The sequence below is a fragment of the Pelecanus crispus genome, chromosome 3, assembly GCF_030463565.1.
Source record: "Pelecanus crispus isolate bPelCri1 chromosome 3, bPelCri1.pri, whole genome shotgun sequence".
Lineage (NCBI taxonomy): Eukaryota > Metazoa > Chordata > Aves > Pelecaniformes > Pelecanidae > Pelecanus > Pelecanus crispus.
In genome coordinates, this window is record NC_134645.1 from 118,588,933 (window position 1) to 118,614,948 (window position 26,016).

At 36.7% G+C, this 26,016-nt stretch overlaps 1 protein-coding gene across 1 annotated transcript in view; it reads right to left on the reverse strand.

Moving 5' to 3' along the window:
- Positions 1-26,016, reverse strand: part of NBAS (NBAS subunit of NRZ tethering complex) — a 182,115-nt gene that overhangs the window by 112,620 nt on the left and 43,479 nt on the right. Inside the window, exons 22-32 of the mRNA XM_075706796.1 lie at positions 16,617-16,700; positions 16,245-16,398; positions 14,659-14,844; positions 13,470-13,643; positions 12,326-12,459; positions 11,544-11,606; positions 10,879-11,001; positions 9,271-9,373; positions 7,491-7,714; positions 5,174-5,286; positions 879-992 (exon numbers count right to left, since the gene is read on the reverse strand). Coding sequence (XP_075562911.1) covers positions 879-992; positions 5,174-5,286; positions 7,491-7,714; positions 9,271-9,373; positions 10,879-11,001; positions 11,544-11,606; positions 12,326-12,459; positions 13,470-13,643; positions 14,659-14,844; positions 16,245-16,398; positions 16,617-16,700 — 1,472 coding nt within the window. The remainder of the gene's footprint in view (positions 1-878; positions 993-5,173; positions 5,287-7,490; positions 7,715-9,270; positions 9,374-10,878; positions 11,002-11,543; positions 11,607-12,325; positions 12,460-13,469; positions 13,644-14,658; positions 14,845-16,244; positions 16,399-16,616; positions 16,701-26,016) is intronic.

Here is a 26,016-nt window from a genome sequence, read left to right on the forward strand (position 1 = left end):
GCACTCTACCCTTGTATGCATAGCAAATGCATTCTTTTAGAATTGTAATTAAAATATATATGCTCATAGTATTTTACAGGTTATATATTATATATAGTATAACACAGCATATACTATATACTCTCTATATACATGTATGTATAAAATTTATATAGGTATGGATAGATGTAGCAAGCAGGTCTTTCACAATCAGTAATCATAGGGTGTTTTTCTAAATCATAAAAATATACCGGTATTATATTTGCAGTTGTACTGATGAAGTATTTTTCAAAAATCAAAAGGTCTGGCAGACACTTCATAGGTATGCTATCTAAAAAAAAAAAAAATCTATTATCTTTAGGATTCAATCCTTGAAGATCTTCAGTTTCTCAAATGAATACTCAAGCTAATGGATTATTTTTAGTGCACAAATGAGATCACGAAGCACAGACAAAAGTCTAAGAGCTGAAGCTTATGGATTACAGATGACTTTTTTCCCCCTCTAACTTAAACTGGACTATTATTAAACCAAACTACCTTATTTGACAGAGACAACAAGATTTACTGGAATTTTAGTACTACCAATTAACTGTAAAACAAAATATTCTCAGCCACAACTTTTCCAATATGAAATGAGCTTTTACTCAAAATCCAGATTAGACAAGGCTGTTTTTGTTTTAGGTATTAGTGGAACATCAGAACAGCTGACAGTATCAGCTGTTTTACAGATAAAATATTTCAATCATGTAAAATATTTCATTCCTCCCCAATGACTGCTCTTCTAGATAACTTTTTAGTGACATCCCTGAACACAGATTCTAATGATCAACTCCAATGTCCTAAAGCATAAACACAAACGCATGTTGCATTGCAATCAGTGTCTTATTAACACAGCTTACCTGCAACCCTGAGCAAATTTGCAAGTCCCAGGAGCTTAGCAGACTGCTTATAGTTTGTTGACAACTGAGCAAGACAGTCCTTGATGAGACTAAGTCGATCCGAACATAAACGCACTGTTGAAAGAAGAACTGGTGTCAGAGACTGTACAAATGAACCCTACTGCTGTATTTCTGGTTAAACAATGTAGATGCAGAAAGAGTGCTAGGGAGTATAAGAATGCAAACACAATCTGAAAACCCGCCCAAAGCTGCTTGCATGCAGATCCTCAATTACACCTATAAACAGAAAGTTAAAATAACACTACAGTATAACCAGGCACAACCCCTACCAAGTCAGGCTGGGAAAGGAAGAAGAGGGAGACTGACCTGAACGAAACTTACTTTTGTCTCAGGTTTTCAGACTCAAAAGTTTTTGAATTTATATGACTAACCATGTGCATTTATGTAATTTTTTTTAAAGATAATTTTTGCAACATTCTCAGAAAGACTGCTAAAACAGACATTACCTTTCATTCAGAATGTTGTAAATAACTAATATTTCATGCTACATTTTATTTTAGGGTGCACAGGATACATCACACAGACTGAAAGAACTCTCATAGGCAAAATCTTCAGGCTGTTCTAATTTACATAAATATCTTCTGAGCAAGTGGAGGGATAGCCTGCAAATCACCAGGTTGTGTTAACCATATCCTGAGAAGCTTGTAATTAGTACTGTGTTTCAGAAAAGAATTAAAGAATTAATTAAGAATTAAACAATTACCTTACTTGTATAATTTAACATCATGAACTGATTTCAGTGCTTTTTTTAGCTAGTTAGTGGGTGGCTAACTTCAGGGTGCTGCTTTAAAAATGTAACATTTTCATACCATGCAAGTTCTCAGAACACAGAGGAACAGCATGCAGATCTTCCACTTAACACTCACTAAGACATTAATGTCTGCTGGGGGATAAACTCTGCATTAGCATATTGGGCTTAAAACATGGTATTAGGCCTCTCAATAAGAGCGAAGAAGCACTTACATAAGGAAAACTCTATTAATAAGTTCTGGAAATCAAATTAGACTAAAATGAATTAAGAATGGCGGACCAGGAAAAGGTTACACTTTTAGTTTCATTTTTAATATTCTATCACACACGTATATTAGTATACAGCAGTAAAATGTTTTCATTCACTGATTGTATACGCAAGTTTTTTTGAAACATGTAACATAACTGAAAGTAATCTGAAATAATACATGGGTCAAACACTTTCATTAAAGATGGACTTTTCTTCACCTTTTATGTTAATAAGGAGTCTCCAAACCAGATTTTATTAAAATACATCATAATAGTAGTTTACAGCCTTAACTGCTGAGTTTGCTAAAAATACAAGCAGGGAGGGAAGCTCTACAGAAAACTAAACATAAAAGTGCAAGTAAAAGTCTATTCCTAATTCTTACTGTGGGAATAACTGATCCTTAATGTTATTTTAATGACATTCTATGAAAGTAACTGACCATTTAAAGGCTTTCATTAAAACTTCAAAACATAATTTTAATCTTATTAATTTGATTTACATGAAAGATACTGAAGAAAGGATAAGTCAGGATCATTAATGAAATTACAGGCATGATTTCACATATTCTAATTAATCTAGATCAGTTGTATTACACATACTGTTAATGCAATGTTATGTTGCTGCTTTTTTTAAATGATACCTTCATGTCCACACCAAAAAAGATGAAGAAAATACACGTGTACTTTTCTACAAGCTGAACAAACTGACTAAAAAAAAAATCTGCTCTAGAGGTCAGCAGAACAATATTGCAAGAACTAGAAACCAGACTTATTCTCAGTCCAGAAATGGTAAGATTTCTGAATATAACATATGGAGCATCAGCTCACTTTGAAGGAATACCTGGAAAGAAAGAGAACACCAAAGTAAAGTAACAACACCCCCTAAGAACATTTGCTTAATTTTCCATAGACCCCCAAGTTCCATAAATCCCAGCATTTCTCTGCACAATGCCAGAAGTAAAACACTAACATCAGCACATTTCATTGGTGTCAGTGCTCTTCTCAGCCCGTTCTTACAGAGTGCTTTCAATACTAGTGTTCATGCAGTTTCACATAGTTGCCCACATACCATGCATTCAAGCTTCACTGAAAGTCAGGTAGATGAGCTCTCTTGTGTATCTTTCACTTCAAAAAGTGGGGTTTTTGTTAATAAAGTGGATTGGGTTTGCATGGCAAGGTTTTGGTAGCAGGGGGGCTACAGGGGTGGCTTCTGTGAGAAGCTGCTAGAAGCTTCCCCTGTGTCCGACAGAGCCAATGCCAGCCGGCTCCAAGATGGACCCACTGCTGGCCAAGACCAAGCCCGTCAGCGACTGTGAGGCAGCTGCCCCCCTGCAGCCCACGGAGGTCCACAGTGGAGCAGATATCCACCTGCAGCCCATGGAATACCCCACGCCAGAGCACGTGGATGGGCCCAGAGTAGGCTGTGACCCCATGGGAAGTCCACGCTGGAAGAGACTCCTGGCAGGACTTGTGACCCCACGGGGGACCCACGCTGGAGCAGTTCATGAAGAACCGTAGCCCGTGGGAAGGACCCACGTTGGAGAAGTTCATGGAGGACTGTCTCCCATGGGAGGGAACCCACGCTGGAGCAGGGAAAGAGTGTGAGGAGTCCTCCCCTGAGGAGGAAGTGGAAACAAAGACAACGTGTGTCCTAGTTTCGGCTGGGATACAGTTAATTTTCTTCCTAGTAGCTGGCATAGTGCTGTGTTTTGGATTTAGGATGAGAAGAATGTTGATAACACGCTGATGGTTTAGTTGTTGCTCAGTACTGCTTGTGCTAGTCAAGGACTTTTCAGCTTCCCATGCTCTGCCAGGTGCACAAGAAACTGGGAGGGGACACAGCCAGAAGAGTTGATCCAAACTGGCCAAAGGGCTATTCCATACCATATGACATCATGCTCAGTATAGAAACTGGGGGGGTTGGCCAGGGAGCAGCGATCGCTGCTCGGGAACTGTCTGGGTATCGGTCGGCAGGTGGTGAGCAATTGCATTGTGCATCAGTTGCTTTGTATATTATTATTACTATTATTATTATATCATTATTATCATTACCATTTTACTTTCTTTCAATTATTAAACTGTTCTTATCTCAACCCAGGAGTGTTTCTCACTCTTACTCCTCCGATTCTCTCCCCCATCCCATCGGGGTAGGGGGAGTGAGCAAGCGGCTGCGTGGTGCTTGGTTGCTGGCTGGGGCTAAACCACAACAACGTGTGATGAACTGACTGCAACCCCCATTCCCCGTCCCCCTGCACTGCTCACGGGGAGGAGGTAGAGAAATCAGGAGTGAAGTTGAGCCTGGGACGAAGACAGAGGTGAGGGAAGGTGTTTTAAGATTTAGTTTTTAGTTCTCATTACCCTGCTCTGATTTGATTAGCAATAAATTAAGTTAATTTCGCCAGGTCGAGTCTGTTTTGCCCTTAACAGTAACTGGTGAATGATCTCTCCCTGTCCTTATCTCGACCCATGAGCCTTTCATCATATTTTCTCTCCCCTGTCCAGCTGAGCAGGGGAGTGATTGAGCAGCTTTGGTGGGCACCTGGCGTCCAGCCAGGGTCAACCCACCACATAAAGCAATGAACTTTGTTAGTTTAGCACAATCTATAAGCAATAAAATATATTGCAATATATTCCATTTTCCCCTTTATCTCATTGTCCATAACCATCCTTTCTTTCCAACTTCTGTCCAACAACTTTCCATACCATTGGAATCAGAGTTCCAAAACAAATCTGAAGTTTTAAACAAGTCATCAGAATAAATACCTTGTAAAAGTTCACTTCTGTTGTCATTTGATTTTATAAACTTCAAAATGAAACAGCCCAGTGGAGACATGAAAACTGCCTACACATGAAGTACCTCTCTCCTACCCATTATTTTAAAGCTCATCAGCACATGAGCAAGGGCAGATTATTTAGCAAATAAAAGGTGAACTCAAAGTATTTCTGCTGAAGTCACCAGGAGCTTCTGATACTCAGTACTCTAATTATTAAAAAGTCCTGCTAAAAATAAGTGCCAAAACACAGATTCCATAGGCAGACATCTTTCTCATCTCACATCAACCGCAAATGTTTTTAAAAAAGAAGTAATTTTTTGGTAGGTGCCTGTAAGCTGTTTGGAGGCAGGGAAGGGACCTGCTAGTTTATTCATGCAACGCTCACACAATAGTAAACTATTTGTCATGCATATTTATGCCTGTGATTCAAGTAATCATATAAAGAATAAAAATATGCAGTACCTTGTAATGGTAATACTTTCACACCAAATTCTTCAAGGTAGCCAAGAGCACGAATGAGATCTAGCTCCTCCTGAATAGCACTTGGACAGTCTACAATAAGTTGTAGACAGCACCTATATAAGAAGGAAACAAATTTTTCTAAAAATTGTTGAATAAATTCAAAGTTAAACTTTTGGAAAAAGTTAACCTGTGAGTAAGGAAAAAAAAACCAACCAAACCCCACAGTAATTTACTGTGCTTATGAAATGTTAAAATACTCACTAGTCCTGTAACACACATTGTAAGTGTTTGGCACTGTATCTCTCATGGCTGGTTAAACATTTTAACAAAATTCTATTCTTGGACTGCCACAACCTTCTTCACCTAGTTGCGATAAGAACATGGCCTAAACCCTCTTGAATTTAGACCTGCAATGAATTTAACGAAAGACGTTGAAGACATCGGTACTTAAATATGTATTTATTTAGGGAAATATTTCTTATATCATTATTGTGTTTTGGTGTTGCCACGTACTAGAAGATAAAAGCAAAATTCTGCAAAAAGTTGAATGGAAGTGAATGTTAGAGCTATTGTCACAAATTCAGTTTCCTCAACTAGGTTCAGCAAATGAAAACAAAGCTGATTAAAAAAAAAAAAACCACCACAAAATTACTCTGAAGATGAATTAATGCATACAATTATTAATAACAGTATTTTAAATATTTTTTAAAAAATTTTAAGTTTTATGAATATTATATTGACATAATCAGCTTTTAGCTAATTTTTTTAAAACAAAACTTGCATTCTGGTACAGTGTGTTCATATGTCCTTTTATTATACACGTTTAACAAAAAATCCACATGCAACTGTCTCAATGATTTAAAATGGCTTAATTCATTATGCACATTAAATCAGGAAAGTATTTTATTTGTGCAATTTGCCATATGGCTTTTCTCTCTACATGTTAATTAAGAAATAGACACGTTTACATGAAAAATAAAACTGTATGTTACCTACACTCCCATCTGAACCCGTCACATTTTTCAGGAGCATTGACAAACATTTCAGGGTGAAGTGGAGATTAAAACAGGAGTGGAAGGAAAGACAACTAGCTAAAGAGAAGATAAATACGTTCCGCCTAAAACAACTCATACAGGAAGGTTACTAGGAGACCTACACACTGTTATAATCACTCATGGAAGTAAGTTAAATTACCATGACACAACTGGTTGGAGAAAAGTCAGAGAAGGAGCAAAACATCTTACTAAACAGAATAAACACACAGTCGGTCACACATTCATAGCAAGTTTTCGAGCTATAGACTGCATATTTTGAAATATCACCATAAAACCATAAGATAAAAGTTGATCACAAGACCCTTATGAGATATTAAAAGCAATGATACTTCGTATTTCCTATAGCCTGCTAATGAAGAAGACTCTCAATAGGAGATTGGGGGGGGGGAAAAAAAAAAAAGTAAATAAACCCTAATTTTATTACGACATTAAATCAGTTTTTCATAGTGATTATAGAATCATAGGATAGTTTGGGTTGGAAGGGACCTTTAGAGGTCATCTAGCCCAACCCCCCTGCAGTGAGCAGGGACAGCTTTAACCAGATCAGGTTGCTCAGAGCCCCGTCCAGCCAGACCTTGAATGTTGCCAGGAATGGGGCCTCTACCACCTCTCTGGGCAACATGGTCGAGTGTTTCACCACCCTCATTATGAAAAATTTCTTCCTTATATGTAGTCTGAATCTACCCTCCTTTAGTTTACAGTCTCTCCCCATCTATAGGTCCCCTTTCAGTACTGAAAGGCTGCAATAAGGTCTCCCCGCAGCCTTCTCTTCTCCAGGCTGAACAACCCCAACTCTCTCAGCCTTTCCTCATAGGAGAGGTGCTCCATCTCTCTGATCATTTTTGTGGCCCTCCTCCTGCTATTTTATGTTGTGATAGTAACTGGGGGCGACAACTGTGGTTCAATGCCATAACATGGAAAAGGTTCAAATGACACACACAAAAACCTTCTTATCCACAGAGAAAGACTTGCATGTTTCTTCTTCTTCAACCTGAATTCTGTAACAGATCATTCCAGCAACCAGGGACAGCAATGGTGTACACACACACAAAGCAAGGTGGGGAAAAAAAAAAACCACGAACAAAACCCCCCCCCCCCAAAAATCTTACAGAAGCCAAAGATATTGTTTCCATTTACCATGTAATTTTACATGAAGAGAAATAAACCCATGTAAGATTTACCTGCTCTGATAGGGAAAACAAAATTCAAGTTTCAATTAAAAGAGCAATATGTATTTATGCATACAATAACTGTAAATATACCTGGCCAAATCCATACAGCTATCGGTCAAACTCGTTGAAGAATTGAAATATTCTCTGCCAGCAGCCAAAACTAGTTCAATACTTTTTGCATAGCTGACTCGGTACTGTGGCTTCCCTTTTGATGAACTTGGTAGGTCCGCTGACCAAATACTGCAATGCATCATTTGCCCAGCTAAGTGGATATTGTCTATACTGCTTGAGCATAAAAGACTTTCTGTGAATATCTAAAAGAAAGAACAGTAATTTAATAATCTGCAGCAGCAGCTTCAAGTAAGCTTATCTGCATTGTACGGAACCAACCCCTTTGAATAAAAGGATCTTTGAAGGCAAAAGAATATATTCAGTCCAAGCAGAAAATGTAACTCCTACCAAGGAGAGTATTTCCACAATTTATTTAAGTTGAGCTAAAATTAACTAGTAGCTATTTATTTCTACTTCCTGTAGAATAAAAGCTTTTTAACTGCCTTTTTACAGTATGACTTAGAGATCAGAAATTATTTATACCTACATTCTGAGGTGTTAATAGGATGTAAGAATCTGAAAAGGCAGTTCAGTATTAAGAACTTAAAATCAACAACATATGAGAAGAAATTTTGTATCCCTGAAGAAACTAAAAATATTTAGAACTGAGCATATACAATGTTTTTTAAGTCTCAGTTGAGACTATCTTCAAAGAATGCATACTCATATAATGCTGCATCTGCCACAAAACACCTAACTTATTCTCAGGTCAAAGTTTAGACATTCAAAATCATCTCACTTCAAGGTTAAAAATAATTAAATACTAATAAAAAAACCCTTATATTAAGATCAGAGCAAAGCAAATGCTATTATTTTCAGAGTGCTCTAGTCCAGAAACTTTTTTAAATGCAGTTGAAAAAAAATTCCAAGTCCACTAAGCCTTAGCCTACTACAAAACCATGAACATTAAATAAGTTGCAGTTGTCTTTGAGCAACTTAAAACTGTACATCTACAGAGAAAGAGTAACTTTATGTATAGGTTGAATAGCATTGCTTTTTCCCTTCAGGTTTTTTTTCTAATTTTCTTTCAAAACTTCTCCCAAGACCTAATCAGACTGGTAGCCATAAGCAATTAAATCTGCAAACTGCAATAAAACACTCAAAGTTTTAAAATATGTGACTATTTAAACACCGATTATAGTAGACATGGCACTGTTTCTGTAATCAACTGCAGTATATTGAAGTGAAAATGTAGATGAACAATACATGTCACAGCAAATTCTACATCAGTCTAATAGCTGTCCTTTGCAAATATTAATGATGTAGGTTTGGGGTTTTGGCAGGGTTTTTTTTCCTTCAATGAAATTAGATTTCTCATCTCACATTATTTTACTTCAACTGCAAGCAGTAGAAAGGCCATAATCCTACAATGACCTTGGATGGTATCAAACCAGAACTTCATGTTTAAGAAATGCTTGGCTGAAGATAACATTTAGCTAGAAGATTGCTTATTTTCCTTAGTTTTAAGTGTTTATAACTAAACACATTTGTACATAGAATTACCAAGTCTCAAGAAGTTGACTCAATTTTTAAAAAATTGAATTCTAGTAAAAGACATACAGGATATTTATCAGAGGGGCTTTTGATGAAATGAATTAACGCAGGAAGTTTCTGATTTGAATGAAAATACCATAAAAGAGCCAGTAGGCAACCAAGTAACATGACACATGAAAATGTATTTATATTTGTGAGCAACAATATGAAATGAGAATTTGTAGCTTACTTGGGACATAAACCAGTAAGAAAACATAAAACTCACCTCATAGCAAGTATCTGAATGTAAGCACGTATATACTTTCTGCTGCATGTCTAACATATCCTGGAGCAATTCCTTCCAGTGTGTCTCACTGACTGATGGTTGCCTACAAACATTTTAAAAATTAAATATTCTCTCCTTCAACAAATTTAAAGAAAAACAGTAGATAACACTACAGTTCCGTCACCAAAAGTATGAGTTCTCAAACGCTATCTCAATCTTTAATTGGACTTTTAACCAAAAGTGATTTAAAGACAGAATACTTTTTATATTAATTAACATTAAAACAGTGTCTGTGGGATAAAATTATTTGACAACAACAATGCAGTACCCGAAGTGTTTCTTCTGTTTGATTTCTGTGGGATAAGACAGGGATTTAAGTAACCTTTATCAAGATCCCCCAGGTAGGTTTTGATAACTTCCAATAGTACACCAGAAAGTTGGAAGTGCTATCTTCCTGCTGATCGAAGAACAGCTGGGTAAAAACAAATTTGTAACTGCAACTGAGGATCATTAAAATGCTGTTCATTGTAGGCAGTCTCAAAGGACTAATCGATTGCATGCAATCACAGGCAAATAGAGCTGTAAGTTTATTTTGTTCCTTAAATTGGAATGGTATTCAGATTCTTGACCCTCTGGATCCATGGATCTCCATTTACCCACAAAGCCTCCTATACAACTTCATGTGCTCTATCAAAACTTTTACTAGTAAAAACACTATGAAGGTTTTTTGACATTATCTTGAGCCTTTCAGATTAAAAAAAGACTTTTTAAGCTCCACAAGCTAGTCCAGCTACTAGTGATTTTCTCATGTGGCATTAGCTTTCATTTTGGCAAAGCAAAGCGTCTCTACAAAAACTGAAAAATCAACATTTTTCCTACAGAGGCATTGACTTGATCTTTCTAAAAAAAGGTTTTTAGAAATCAAAAAGCTTTCAGCATGTCCAAGCTAAATACTACCCTACCATCACTGATAAACTGTTGTGCATGTTTACTTTAAATCAGAAAAAAAGAAACAACCCCCAGTGATGGCTGTTTTTCCCAGGGTTCAATATTTTTCTCTGCTTATGCCAAGAGCTGTGTAATAATTCATCTACAGTTGGAAGACGAGTTAAATGAAGTAGTTCTTAAACAGAAAAATTGAAAAATTATACTGCAAATATATGAGGTAGAATCAATACGTAAAATCAATAAATTACTATTACAAGAGATCCTAAGAAAACACATCCAAAAAAAGAAAGCGTTATTTTACAAATCCTACACTCTCAATAAAATTAAATAGGTCTTAAAGGACCTCATTCACAATGTGTTAACTTCTACTGTTCTCATCTTGCCGCATTTTGCAGCAAGTATGCCTTATAGGCTTTACTTGAACACAAACATATCGAAACAGGTTTGAAGCAAGACAGAGTTTTCTGCACGTGGAGAATGCAGCCAAAACACTGATCATGTAAATCATCAGTTTAACAAATGTGTTTTATGTACACTGTGTTCGGTTTGAACACTACAGTTCCCTACTGCACAAAACAGGCAGGTATGCTCTCTGAGGATAAGTATTTGTTACCTTACTGTGCTTTCCCTCTTATCTCCCATTCCCTTTTGAATACTAACTTGCGACCTGTGTGCCTTGTCAGCCTAATCATCAGCTTCCGTGCCTCCTCCGCATTGTCCTTTGTGTCTTTCACAAAGGAAACAGGCTTCTGAAGTCCATGTTTCTCCAACAGCTCTGACACACTGTAAATGAATAGTCAACATTTTTTAATTCTGCACAGTTGTACAACTACCTCTGCTGCAGCAGTCTTAAAGCTGTCTCAGACAATGTACCACAAATGTAGACTCCATAAAGTCTATAACAGTATAGATTAGCCAGAGTAACATTATTTACTCAAAAAAACCTATTACTGTAGGGTAAATGCATATCACCAATAACCTGATGACATATCTTTTGATCACTCAAAGCATTACAGAGTATCAAGATCAAAACAAATTCCCCAGATATTTCAGAAGTAACCATCCTCCCCCTCCACAAAAAAAAAACCCCAAACAAACCCCAGACTTTTATTCCAAGGAAATTATCTATGCAGTTTTGTAATATTCTAATAGCTAAAAGCATTCAAAATTTCTAAGTTCTGAATATAAAGAACTTACAGATTATCTTGTCAACAGCACTAAAAACATGACAAATATTCTTGCTGCTTTCTTGTCATAAAATATTTCTTGGCTATGCCTAGTAACTTCTGTAAGAATGCATTACTTATTTTAGCAAAATTAAATACCTAAGAATTTGTTCCAGTTCATCTACTTCATCATGAAGAGTGTTAGTTTTATCTGTTTCAGGCCTGCAAATATATTATAAAATTAATATTAAATATACACATTTCCATACTTCTTGTAATTCTTCATATAATTCATATTACATAGATATAAAGATAAGCAGTTTGAAACATTCCTTAATGAAAATCAAATATCTGTTCACTTGAAAAGATTAAAACTGTTGGCTTCTTGCTGGGAAGACAGCTAAAATTGAGAGGGTCCCTCAGTCTCCCAAGAACAGAGCTTTTCCTTCTTCTTTACACTTTTCTCATGCTCTCTCCTTCCTACATGTAAAAGATACTGGGAGAATAGTTTACATATCCTCCTCATGCTTTCACTTTCTCAAGAATTACTTGTCTTTCATATAGGTCTTCCATATAGAGACCTCTCTCACAGGGCCATATTGCTAAGCTAAGTGCAAGGCACCACTAACTGTAACAAGACGTACAAGACCAGTAAGATAGCACTAACACTTGGTCTCAATTCACAAGGATACCAAAGTCTAAGAAACTAACACAGAAACCTTGGTCTAGGCTGCCACTTTATATCATGTTTTGTTGCATTATTTGGTAGAGTACGTATACAGCACAAGCGTACGTATGGCCACGCCAACTCAGATAGGAACAGAACATTCCAGGAACATTACCTACCCTTTTGTGAGTTAACAACTATTTTTAAAGCATTAGTTCACAACTACATTTAACTTATGTAAAATATTTACAAATAACTAGCTGAAAATGTTTACCCATATCCTCTTTGTGGAAGGCATTCTAAAATATCATAACAGAGAGCGAGCTGGTCATCTCGTTCACAATTATAAATACATTCCAATGCTGTAATCATAAGCTGGTCTTGATCAGGAATAATTTTTTGCTGACACTGACAAGAAAAGAAAGCACATTATTTTTAGTCTTCTAATTCAACAATTAAGTTTCTTCTGAATAAAAGAAGATGTGCACTCCAAGTAAATAAACAGTCTTTAGTTGTAATTAGAAGGTCTCTTGCCAACAACTTAGTGAAATACCTGCAGAAGTTCCAACCTGAAACATAACTCGGCTAGTTTCTTACGCTGCAGATACTGGAAAGAACAGTGGTATGCCATTATACCCTTTTTGAATTTGAGAGGTGGAGAGGGTACAGGGCAGAGGAAGGCAACTGCTGCAAACATTTGTCAGACTTATTTAGTATGTACAACAGTATCAATATGTACAAAATAGCTGTGTTTTTCCTTCACTGGTTGATTTCTGTTCACACACTTAGAACATTCAATAGTATGCAAAAATGTGCTTATGTGCCCTGGAGTAATTATTTAAACTGCAGAAGCAGCATGAAATACTCACGCGGAAGGTAACATCAACCCTTACCCATTGGACTCTTGACTCCATCTTAATGGCCCCATTTTATTCTTTACATTTGTTGTATGTTGTAGAAAGTGGGGGGGGAGGAGGAGGGGCGGGGAGACAGGACAGCGAGAAGTAACTTGAAATTTACTGCTAGTAAATTTGTCAGGGAGAAAAAATGTTAGTGAGATCAAACTCTTTCATATCCATTTTTTAAAAAGCAAATATGCCAGGAATTTGCTTTAAACACATCACCATAGAATTATTTCAAAGAAGAGTCTTCACAATAATTTTTGTTCTACTAGGTCAAGATCATAATTACATTAGTTTGACAATCTCATCAAGGACAATTTAGTTGCATCATAACTTATGCTATAATACTTTTTAATTCATATTTTCTAAAACATAATAAAACCTGGGTCCAAGAACAAGGGAAAGATCAGGGAGACGATCTGATTTAGAAGATGAACTAACCCTATTTATGAATTCACCTCTTCAGGACAAGAATTTCCAAAGAAACCAGTAGAATCATCAGGGCTCTATACTTACAGCAGGCTTTGAATTCTGAAATATCTTCAGAGGTAGAGTCAGGTCTTTCTTTGCTAATGTTACTAAATATTCTTTAAAAAGTGAATTTGCAAGACCAGGGGACTGATTTTCACAGCGGTGGAGAAAAGGGATCATCCATTGATAAACATTCTTCACATATTTTTCATCAGAGGACTGGAAAGCACAATGAGTTAGAGAGAGGGGAAAATAGAACAACTTCAGCTTCATTGTCCAAAACAAACAAGAAAAACAAAAACAACCACAGAACATATTATGATCAATATAACTGAAACAGTGTCTTCACTTATCACAAAAACCAGCTGAAGCCTGACATTCACCACTGCTGCACAGATCACTACATCATGAAGCGCTGAAACAATCCGTCATCTTTTCTGCTACCCAATGGCTTGAAGAAACCAAGCAGTAAAGGAGTAAAGCCCATTACATGAGGAAAGCCTAGCTGTCCTCCTCCTGCAATTTCAGAATGAGTGAAAGATCGGCTTGCATTCATGTCAGAGTAGCATTACTTTCAGTATGCAAGAATGCAAGACAGAAAAATAAATGATGAGTGGTGATATAAATCCTAGCAAAATTTTGAAAATTCTGAGGAGCTTCAAGTTCAGGAGTATTCTCCTCTGGCGCTTACGTATTCTTCGACTGAATTTCAGAGCCCTGTTCAATCTCTAGGTATTTTTCAACCTTTCCAAAAGGTCTTTTTCTATTCTGAAATGCCATGTGCAGGCTGAACACAGAGAAGATGAAAAACACATATGCTGCAGGGGCAAATACTAAGATTTTTTGCCAATATTTAAAGACACCAAAAAACATCCAAGGAAAACATTCAATGTTGTTGTATCTGCAGCATCATCTACAGCTACACTGAAGATCCTTTAGAAAGGGTCAATGAAAAAGCAATTCACAGCTTTCAAGACTGGATTTATTAACGTTTAGTCCTGTGCTGAGGACAAACAAACAGGTCTTTGAGAAAACTGAGACACTGTAGCATTTGTTAAAAACAAATAAAAACCACAAAAAAGGAACAGTAAAAGTGTTGAATTCTTGCTGATTTAAAGATGGAGGTTCATCAGAAAAATGTCAGCCACTCACAGTATTTTATACACATAGGATCTAGGGTAACCTGAATTACTGGAAATAAAGGTATACTTACTGATTCATTCAAAATACTTACATTCTTCATCAACAGTCTCAGCTTTTCAATGTCTTTCATCTCTACAAGTTCCTTCAAAGTTAAGGTTCGATCACCATCAGTCTCATAAACTACTGTCTCAAGAGTGATCAGATTGTCACAAAGCACCTGCAGACCAGGAATATTCCTCTCCATGCCAAGACGAACAAGGGACAGAGCACAGTCCACCTGAAAAATAATAAACCCCCCCTGCTGTACAACTGTTTGCCAAAACCCAACTTCAAGTCCAATCTGTGTCCTATTTGTGTGTCTATTTTCTTTCCCTCTTCCTTTTGTTTAATAGGCAATTCTAAGTTCCTAGAAGGTTTTTTCTGAATCCTAAATGGATTGCTCTTCCCAGCTTTATAAAGACCAAATAAAATGCTTAATCTTAGTGGATGATGTCATTATAGGCTTTTGACCCAGATGCATCCTATTGATGCACATAAATTAGGAGAATACTATTCCTTCTGGAGATCACACACAGAGATATATCATGTCATCTTACTGCATGGAATATGAAGGATTGCTTTAAACTAAGATAATCAGTTAACTGACTGAAGTTATGCATACTTCTGCATGTAACATAACTCTTCTAGCTGACCAAAATTGACCAAAAATTTTAATTGTTGCATTTTATTTCACAGAAGATAATGACAGTCTTTTTCCCTGGTAACTGAAAATACCTTTTATGAAAGATTCTGTTTCAATTACAAAGAACACTGTATGTATTCAGTGAAGGAGACATAAGTCTGAAAGAGTAGAATGCAATTTCATTTATATGTTAGTAATTTAATTGATCCTTGGAAGTTGCTTTTATTTCCATACCTACTCATAGGCTGTTAAGATCACAGGTAACTATGATTAAAGAGCCTTGAAGGACTGCAAACTTGAAGAATAAAAGAACTCGCCCATCAGAACTTACTCACAGTGATACTTCCAGCCAACCTCCTTTTCATGCAGCTAAATTGGCTTGAGAATCAGTAAAATACTGGAGCGCGTCAGTGATGAGCTCTATTCTTACTTGCAATGCTTATCTTTACCACATAGAGCTTCAAACATTTTTCAGTTATGAAGAAAATAAAGCAAAAATAAGCTGCATGTTAGTCCCACAGACACATAAACCTGCCAGGACGAAATCATGACAGTACTGCATATTGGCATATGAGTGACAAATGGGACTGCCACATATCGAGATATATGGCACAGTATCACGTGACAGATAATAAAAAATGTTTCCTGATACCCTGTGAACAACATTCCCTCCCACAGTTACAAACATAAAATGTAATGGTAAACATTTTTCATGGACTACAAAAATGCTACTGTCTGCTATGGTAAGCCAAGTGAAAGGGAATCTGTTGGCCTTCTATTCATTCCTATCGATAAATTATTTGGCTGAGTAAACTTTAAAGCAAGCGTAAGTACACTGCAAAAGAAAAATACTTCAAAAGCCATAATGAAGATTGAGACACACTGTATATTTCTGAGGGAAAAGCATCCCATCAGTATGCATTAAGACAGGATTCTGCTGAAGAAGGCTGATCAGTCTGAGTCAGCCATCATCATTTCCTCACTGCTATTCTCACCTGCATCGCATATTTTTCAATTTCCTGTGCTCTGCTCAAATACCAATCAGTAACGAGATCTACTGAAAGGTCAGTAGTCCTGTACTTCAGTAACTCAGGTTGTGTTTCATACAGAAATTCACCTTCATCTTGTAAGGTTGGTTCAACAATCATCCTTTAAAAAAAAAAAAAAAGTAAGTATATGTTTAAGTATACATGTGCTTGTGTTTTTTCACATCAGTCTTTTTCCTAACACTTCTGGTTGTTCTCAAAGAAAATGATACAATCAACCTACCACTACACTCAGTAATTTGACGAGACTTAAATGCCAATCACAGTAAGTGAAATGTACATAAATATAGAAAAAACTTTTTGCTCTTTCTACATATTTACCTGCATTCTGCTTTTTCACACCAATCTTCTTCACGATGTTTCTGCTCATTCCAAGGAAGAATTTTCAATGTCCCCTGCTTGTAACTGGTATAACAGAAAAGGGAAACATTACACTTTTTTTTTTTAAATTGTGACAGCATTCAATTGATGGAATACAAAGCATATGCAGTATTTCCTGTGAATTCATAATAAGCATGCAATTCAATTACAGTATCAATTCTTTAAGATTTATCACTTCTTAATGAAGCTATACAAGTGTGATTTTGCCTCTATGATATCTGTACAAACAAATATTCTAACTATACTGTTAGAGCCACTTAAAAAAAAAGATAATTGATTTTCTTACTGACCATACCTTTAAAAAAAAAAAAAAAAAAAGGGAAAAAAAACACTAAATGCTTTAAGAATTTTTACTGCTTCACAGTAAGTAATTCTGACTTCATATGCTGTCATGGAAGACTGAAATGAGCAAAAACCTACGATCTTCACAGCTTAAAAAAAAAAAATACAATTCTTCAAATTTTAGCACAAATCCTTTTACTGAATCAAAACAACATATGCCCTGCTGTGCTGCTCTTCCCAATTAAGTTTAATGCAGTTTTCTCACTACAACCTTCCATGGTGAAACATTCCTTAAATATTGAGGTTGAAGAAAAAAAAAAAATGTTTAAAATGCAGTTTAAAAACACCACAGGCTATTACTAGAATGATTACTTATGGCTTGCTGTTGTAGGCTAGTTGTTTAAGCAGCATAAAACCTGGGAGTAATAGGTCAAACTACGTAGAACACAAACTAAGGGGGAAGAGAAGAGCCATATAGGTTCTGGCATTTATAGAAATAAGAAACAAACCATGTACAAAGTAAAGACATGAAAGTTTCAGCATACTAGCGCAATAAGCTATTTTAAATCTCATTGATTTTCTCCTGACCCTGACAATAAACAGCAATAGCAATAGCAATACTACATGGACATTCCCTATCTATAAATTAAGAACTGACACAATCTTCTCATCCCTTGAGGATCAGCACTGTAACTCGGTAGCTTAAAAAGAAACAAAATTCCAACAAACAAGTCAATTTCACAACATAGTAAGAGTCAAAACAATAAACTAAAAATCAGTAACTCCATCTAATTTAGCAACAGCCATTAAACACACTGAACAAAGCAAGGCACCTCAGTACTAACTGTCCTGTACACACACACACACTTCTCCCCGGAGGTCAGCCACCCTTTCTTTCCCTCCTCTACACGCTAACAGCAATACCCCAGCCTTTTATCCATAGCAATTCCAATGCTCCAAATGAAACATGCAATAGAAATCCAACAATAAATTGGCAGAGACAGATTTGCAGGCTATAAAAGTCAAAAGAAAGGAGGGGAGAAGACAGAAAATTGCTAATTCCTGTGTCTCAGCTATAGCAACTCTGCGTTCAATTCCAGTTCAGTTGGACAAAATGCTCCACAATTATCTTTATAATTAGGCACCATGCAGTAACATCACTGAAAAATAATTAATAAAGCAAACTCCAAATTAACATTTATGGTAGAAGCGCCACAAATAAAGTCACTTTCTGATTTTAGAAAGATTCATCATCAGCCCGTGTGTTCTGGGGTTTGGGGCAGGGAGGGGGAGGAGGGAGGCTGTTTGTTGAAGTGTTAGATAACATAATTTATCAATTAATTTTAAATATTAATGTTTAAAGCTGGGTTCATAAACTAAATTAATAAGGTTATATTTCAAATGTTATACATGAGAGTGTCATTACGGAAGGCCCAGTTTGTAGTGAAGAAGTTCTCTCTACCAGTTGAAATGTCAAATAACAGAAAAGCCAAAGTGTGCTTACCACTCCCTTCCAAAATATAAAATGAAGACACTATGAGTAGGTCTACATGTTACAATCAACAATGCTTTCCTTTTCCATGTTCCAGTAAACATAAAAGAAAACCATACAAAATTTTATTGCCCAAGACAATCTCTTTTCATAGTAAAATTTTTCCATTCACTTCCTAGTAGGCTTAAGAAGACATTTCAGCGGGGGACTGGTTGGTTGGTTTGTTTGGGTTTTGTTTTGTTTGGGGAAGGTCTTTTTTGGTTTTGTCTTGTTAAAAAGAGAAAACAAGAGCTTTTATAAAGCAGAGGACAGACAAGGGTTTCATTTTAGAAATGGTTTCAAATCACATCTGCAAAATCGGAGAACATGAGAGAAAAACAGTAAGAGGAGATTTCCAGGTTTTCTAAAGAGGAAGGTCTAATTCAGTTTTAAGGTCAGAGTCCAATTCTTTCTATTACCAATGGCAACTCTGTGGGTTTTTTTTTTTCCTTCAAGCATTTCATACAGCAGGCCTGTCTCCAAGACTCATCTAGTTGAGGATTTGAATTTTTTTTTTTTTTTGCTTTTTACATCTTTTTCCTTGTAAACTTGTGCACATTGAACCCAGACTCCAAGGCAAAAAGCAATTTGCCCCAACACATTTAGGAAACAGTATCTTTTTGCTGAAAGACATGCACATTTTTAAGAGTAGGTTTGGGGTTTTTTCTAAAAATATCTTGGGAGTAAATGAATTTTTGCTTCTTTTAAATCTTGTCTCATTATCTGAAAAAATAATGTTATAAACACTAATTCTGCATTTGAAAGCTTGTGTGTTACATACTGGAGTAGTTCTGAACATAACGCATTTAAGTAATACACCAAGTATTGATCTGTTAGAGGTGAGAAAGCTATATCTGAAAGATACAGAGCTACAAAATAAGGTAGTCTTTCCATCAAATTTGAGTTAGCCACTCAAAATGTTTTTGAAGAACGGGCTTGATTCCAATTTTATTGCATTTATTTTTAAAATTATCACAAAACATAAATTTGAGATAAGAGGAATATAAAATCCTGAACCTTCAAATATTCTTTTCCCCCTGCTGACACTTGTACATTTACCATGACTTATGATTAGGTACGGTGTAAATTATTTTAGGCTTCACATTCAAATTAGTACTTCCATAATCCCATTACATACAGACACGGAGGCATTAAAAGTAGGCTATATATAATACATATAGCTGTATATAATACAGGATCTGCAAGGGAAGTTTTAGAAAATATTCTTTTTTAATTTAATCCAGAAACTCATTTGTCCAAGGTCTGTATCTTCTTAGACAGCAATGGGGAAACCAATGCCAGCCTCTGCTCCTCTGAAATCTTACAGCTCTGGAAGAGTTTCATTATGTCACAATTATTCTATAACTGAGGATGAAATACAGTAAGACATGCATCCCAAATAAGTACTCTTAAACAGCTATGATATGTATTGCAATTTTTATATTGCATGAAAACATTCTTTTCTACCACTATAGTAGTTTAGTAGTGAATTAGTAAATGCAACTATATAGCCGATTACATATATTTTTAGGCTTCCAATTATTCAATATACTAGGTGATACAAAAGTGGTGGGCAGAGAGAGAAGCTCTTCATTTCCCAGGAATATCCATAGGACATGTGACAAATTCATCAAGATTGAAGTACAGCTGTTGCCTAAAACACAGTGCCAAAACCACCACATTTTGGGAAAACTGATCCGCATAAACTAGTGGAAAAGGTATCCCAGCTGCTTTTGGCTGCCACAGTTAACTACCCTTCAGAATTCCTGCTGTGCACATTGCAATGACAGGTCTTTTGAAGCAACTCTGCCACCAGAGGAGAAAAGTTATACCCGATTTCACATAAACAAATCAAGCTATGTTTTAATGATGTGGTTAACTTTTAATAGAACTTGGGGAGAGGGGAACTTTTTTCTTCTCCTAAAACAACCTAGACTGAACAACCTAAACATCAGAAAAGTCAACCAACAGTACACAACTGCAGTTTAGAAGCTAGCTGTGTTTTTTTTCTCGATGTATAGAATTAAAATTGTGAGGCAATAGCTTTCACAAAATCAAAATGGGCTATTTTAAAGACACAGCTGAACTCTAAGATCAAAGCTGTCTGTCACCATATAATGAAAATACTCCTTCAGAACTGTACATTTATAAAGCACAATGGATGTTCATGGAAGAAATTTTGTTCTAAACCCTGTAAAAAGGCGACAAACAAGTAAGATGACAGCAGCAATACACTTTCATGAGAAGACTGGGGAAGGCAGGCCAGGGTACAGTTCAGGACTATGCAGGCCAAAGACACACATGGTAGATGAAGACAGGACAAGCCAGGCATGAACAAGCCCCAAGTATAAAGAAAATCCTGTTAATGCTCTGTGGATAAACAGCACAGGTATAGCTCAGCTCACATGCTGAAGGTACGCAGAGACGGCTACTGGCCCACCCGAAACCTTCTCCAGGCTGAACACACCCAGCTCCCTCAGTCTTCAAGTGCTCCAGTCCCCAATCACCTTGGTGGCCCTCTGCTGAGCACACTCCAGTTTACTGATGTCTTTCCTGTACTGGGGGCCCAGTATGCTAGATGCAGCTGAACAACTGCGGTAGTCTGATTGCTCAGGCTCCTGTTGTGCTTCTGTTCACGCAGGACAGCATGCTGCTGGCCTTCCCCGCTGGCTCATGCCCAGCTTCTGATCACCAGGACGTCCAGGTCCTTTTCAGCAGAGCTGCTTCCCAGCCAGTCAGTCTCCAGCCTTTATTGTCACAAGAGTTATTTCAGTTGCAGGAACAGGACTTTCCATCTGTCCTTCTTGAACCCCTCAAGCCTGTTGCTGGCCCATTCCTCCAGCCAGTCTACGTTCCTCTCAACAGCAGCTTGGCTCCAGCATAGCAGCTCCTGTGAAACTTCCCTCCTTCCTTGGTTACACCTCATGTTCTCTACGGCTACCTCGCTTCAAGTTCTCATTTTCCTCTTCAAAAATTCTTCACACCTGATACCTACAGTACTTTTGCCAGCTCACTTTCTGCAGCAGCCTTCTGGCCTGCAGTGAGTTGCTCCTGCTGCTTTCCCAGAACCCCACATAGCCCAGTTTGTCGAAGAGCTTTAACTTTTACATGGACCACAAAAACCTTCCCTGCTCCTACCAGAATTTAATCCAGATAGGAACATGAGTGTCATCACAACAAGTTAATCTTTCCCTTAAAAGTTATTTTTTCTACTTCATAGTGGAAGGCAAGATATAAGATTTTTTCATTTTTTTCCCAAAAACATCCTTGAAGTAATACTAACTACATTGATCCCTCTACCTCTAAAACTGTTCTTCTTCTTTCCCTCAGTGCAAAGGAAAAGCAGCACATATAAAACTTATGCTCTTCTTATTTATTTCACTTTAGCACTATACAAATGAATTCAAACAAACAAGAAGAACTGACCATGAGATTAATTCTTGTAACAGGAACACTTCCAAACCACGCTAAAAACAAAAGCAGTTCAGCTTCAGAAGAGAAGAAGAAAAACTAACACAAAAAAAATGAGAACTATATATTAGATAGTTCTGCAGACGTTCAGTCATCAAACCTATTTACATACATATACTAAGAGAAGAGATGAAGCTGTAAGAGCTTTATCGAAACTGCAGTGCCACAGGCAACAACTAAAAACCTAGTTCAGAAGATATCATTATGGAAAGGCAAAGTTAACTGCTTATGAACCTCTTAGTTTAATTGTGTAGTATTTATCTGTTCAAAGATGAGAGTCTACTATGTGGAAATTTTCAGGTTTTAAAAGCTTCACCAAGTTTTTAGAAGATATTTCCACTCCCACACCAGTTCATCAGGCAAATGGAGTTCATCCACAACTCTCCAGTAAAAATTCACTTTAAGCCATGACTGAAAACCAATATTTGAGAAAGTTAAGGAGTAGAAAAAGCAGAAACATATAAAAAGTTGCTATCTTAGAGGGAAGATTTTTATTGCTAGCGTGATGTGCAATATAGCAGACTTATGGCTGTTGAGGGAACCATACATATGAATTTCCCAACTTCTGTGAGTTTAAAATGTGAGTGGTAATGTTTCAATATAGCAGTTAAATGTAGTAAAAAGGATGAGAAAATTAAAAGAAAGGGAAAAAGACCATGGTTATGTATTTATAATGGTGGTAAGGCATTATTCTCCTCTGAGATCACCTTCAAAAACCTGAGGGCAACAGTCTTAACTATAGACAAAGAATGCTAGCTGTAGCTATTACAACAGAGATTAGAAAGAGCTATCATCTCCTTAGAATACCTAAACTTTTACCACCTTCACTCTAGTTGTCTTAACAGTCTGTGCAGTCCACAAGTCTGTGCATCTGATGGATCTTTGAGAAGGAGCATGAATCCCAATGACTAAGATTCAGGAGCCATCATTGTAAAAGAAACTGAGAAGTAATATGAAAAGAAGTAGGAAAACATTACAATCACAATTCTGCAAAAACACATTACTGAGTAATGTCAGTCTATCACAGTACCAATCTGAAGCCGACAGGCATGCAGAGCCACCAATGCATCTTAGTATTTCAGATTCCTTCTCAACTCTGGGAGCAGCTGAGCTTCTGTAACTCACAGGTCTTTTCAAGAGTCTCATGAATACATAAATCTTCTGCTCAGACATTATAAACCTCCTCCTGAACAGTTCTGAGAGCGACCCCTAAAGATACTAAGCTACAAAATGTGTGCCAAAAAATGAGAAACAAAAGGACATCTACCACTTGAGACTTTTTACAAGCAGATAGAGGAAAAAAAATATGTATCTATTTCCTAACAACCTGGCCCAGAAGAGAGACCCAAAAAAAAAAAAAAAAAGAAATTTCTCTGCCTTTTTTCCCCCCATTTGTTATGCCAACTCTTCCTTGACTGATAAGACCTTAAAATTTTCGTCACACCAGCCTCTAAATGCCATCCTAATGTAAATGACATGTGCCAGTAACAAGAAAAACAACTGCTTTATGCCTATAGAATGTACTAGCAAAACAAGCATTTTTTTCACCAGGTACTTAGAATTTATTATCTGCAGCTGCACTGGAGGCTCCAGATGAAAGGAAATGGCAGTTATAATGCAACCTTTACAAAAACGTTTCTTATGGGTAACGAAATTCTTCAGATATAGCACTTCTATGTGCATTCATGTTGGTGGTGGTGTACAGCAGGCAATTGTGTCTCAATACTTTTGCCTTGACAATAGCTAGAGGTGCCTGTTTGTCCCACCTCACACGCTCCATGCACAAACAAGGCAGCATCTGCTATTACAATCTCAAGCTCTTCCTCAGGCAGATTCCCCTATAGACACAGGAACTAACAGAACACAGAGCAATGTGGTAAATTTCTCAGAGAGCTCCAGCTGGGAACCAACCCTCTTATCATTTAAAGTGCTCCACACAGCCACAATATGGACAATTCCCAGCAGTACTTCATCCTACACGCACACGCAGGGCCATATATGAAGACCTAGAAGACAAACTACAGTACTTTTTTCCTCCACAAAAATCTTTTCGCCTCCAGAGCTGCACACTGCTCAGCAAGAGGTCTGAGCTGCAGGAGGCCGAGCAGCAAAGGCATCAGCAAGGCATGAACAAGGCATTCTTTAAGCAAGGCCACCAGAGCAAGATGCACTCTTATCACGGGCACTGTCATGCAGTTGGTCCATGTCACTGGTCTCACCACATACATCACAGCAACCAATTACCCTATGGGAGTCTCTTGGTACAGACAATTATGGCCTTCAATTTTCAGAAAAAAAAACAATGAGCTAAAAGAAATCACAAGAGATCTGTCTTTTTTGCAGCTGAATGTACAAAATACCTCTGATATCCAGCATAAACCCTGTTTCATAACTGCAACAGCATGAAATCTAAAAAGGAAAACCAGACTAAGCCATTTCCTGACTCAGAATCCTTTATAAGACTTGTCTAGAGTCAAAGTTCATGAGGACAGTTTGAATCATTCTCACCCCTCATCCCAAGACCACTGTAATCACAAGCTACATAAGCTGAAGAGACACTACACCACACTGCTACAGACATGTTTTCTACGAATTAAAACATTGGGGTTTATACTTCTGTAATGTTCTCCTTTTGTTCAGAAGTTTATTAATTACGGTAAGTACTTGCAACTTATTAATATTATGTGGGAATTAAATAGTTCCGCTAAGTTGTATCATAACCTTGTTCAATCATTTAAGGCAAATTATGTCTACATACTGTGTTCTGCAGAGAAGTAAACTAGATAGCACATTCATTTAAACTGGCTTTCATAACAACAACTACGTGTCTACAGGATGCCAGTAATTCTACTCATACTAATAACCCATTTAAAAAATAAATGCTAGAACTAAAAGGCCAAATAAACTCAGATAAAATGACCAAGAACCTCAATTCTCTTTGATTCACATGGATTCATTTTGATTCACATGAAACAGGAATTGCCAGAAACTGAACCTATTCGGACTGGGGGGTGGAAATTCATCCCATTTAAAAAAAAAAAAAAAAAAAGAAAAGAAAATGTTACTTTGTACAACTTATGTCTATTTCATTAGCATATTATTCTCATTAGTAGATATTGTCATCAATACATATTTAATTCTATTACATAAATAAAATAGAGTTTTAGGGAGTGTATTTAGCAATACTATGTGAGTAATCAGTTTTGTAACAGGGAAACAGTTTTAAAAAAAGTTAGATCAAATATACAGTATATTTCTATAAGCATAGGGGATTTGTGTCTATAGGATTTGCTCTCATCCCCATTTTGTAGCTGTCCAAAGACAAACATTTCAAAGACATACAGTATCATCTGTTCTGCAACCTGTAGGGAAAAGAAAAAAAAAGAATCCTAGCACTGGAAAGTTCTCTCTGCCACAGGAATAAAGACTCGAACTATATACTTCCATTTTTCAACAGCAGACAAAACTAAGTTCTTAACCCATAACTTCACATCTTTACTACTACATCACTGGTGAAATGTTTTATTTTAACTGTCATTTTGCCTCTTGGCACATAAGTCAGTTTCTTAAACAAAACAGCCAACCACAACAACAAAATAAAAACACAAAACCAAGAACAACCAACCCTTCAGAAAGAAGGGGAACCTGTTTATGAACAGCAACAAAATGTCATAACCACATTTAAGAAGACCCTTCTTCCCTCCCTCTCACATTATAAATCTTATCAAAACAAAAGAGGAAAATTGGAATAGATTTTACCAATTTTATAAACATTGCAATAATTTCTCTTCACAGTCCTAACTGTTACCTTAAAGAAAAGGATAAAACAAATGTTTTCACACCACAACTGAATAATTAAATGTGTTCCAAGTACTACCACCACAGTAAGAAGGTCACTGATAAGTATTATATATCATGAAATAAAGACTAACTTCTGCTCAGAAAGGACAAAAATGATAAGTATTATAAGCTAGGAAAAATGTCAGGGGAGTAACTTGATGAATTAAAAACCCCTCTTCTACATGGAGAATTATCCAAATGGGACTGTTAAAACTT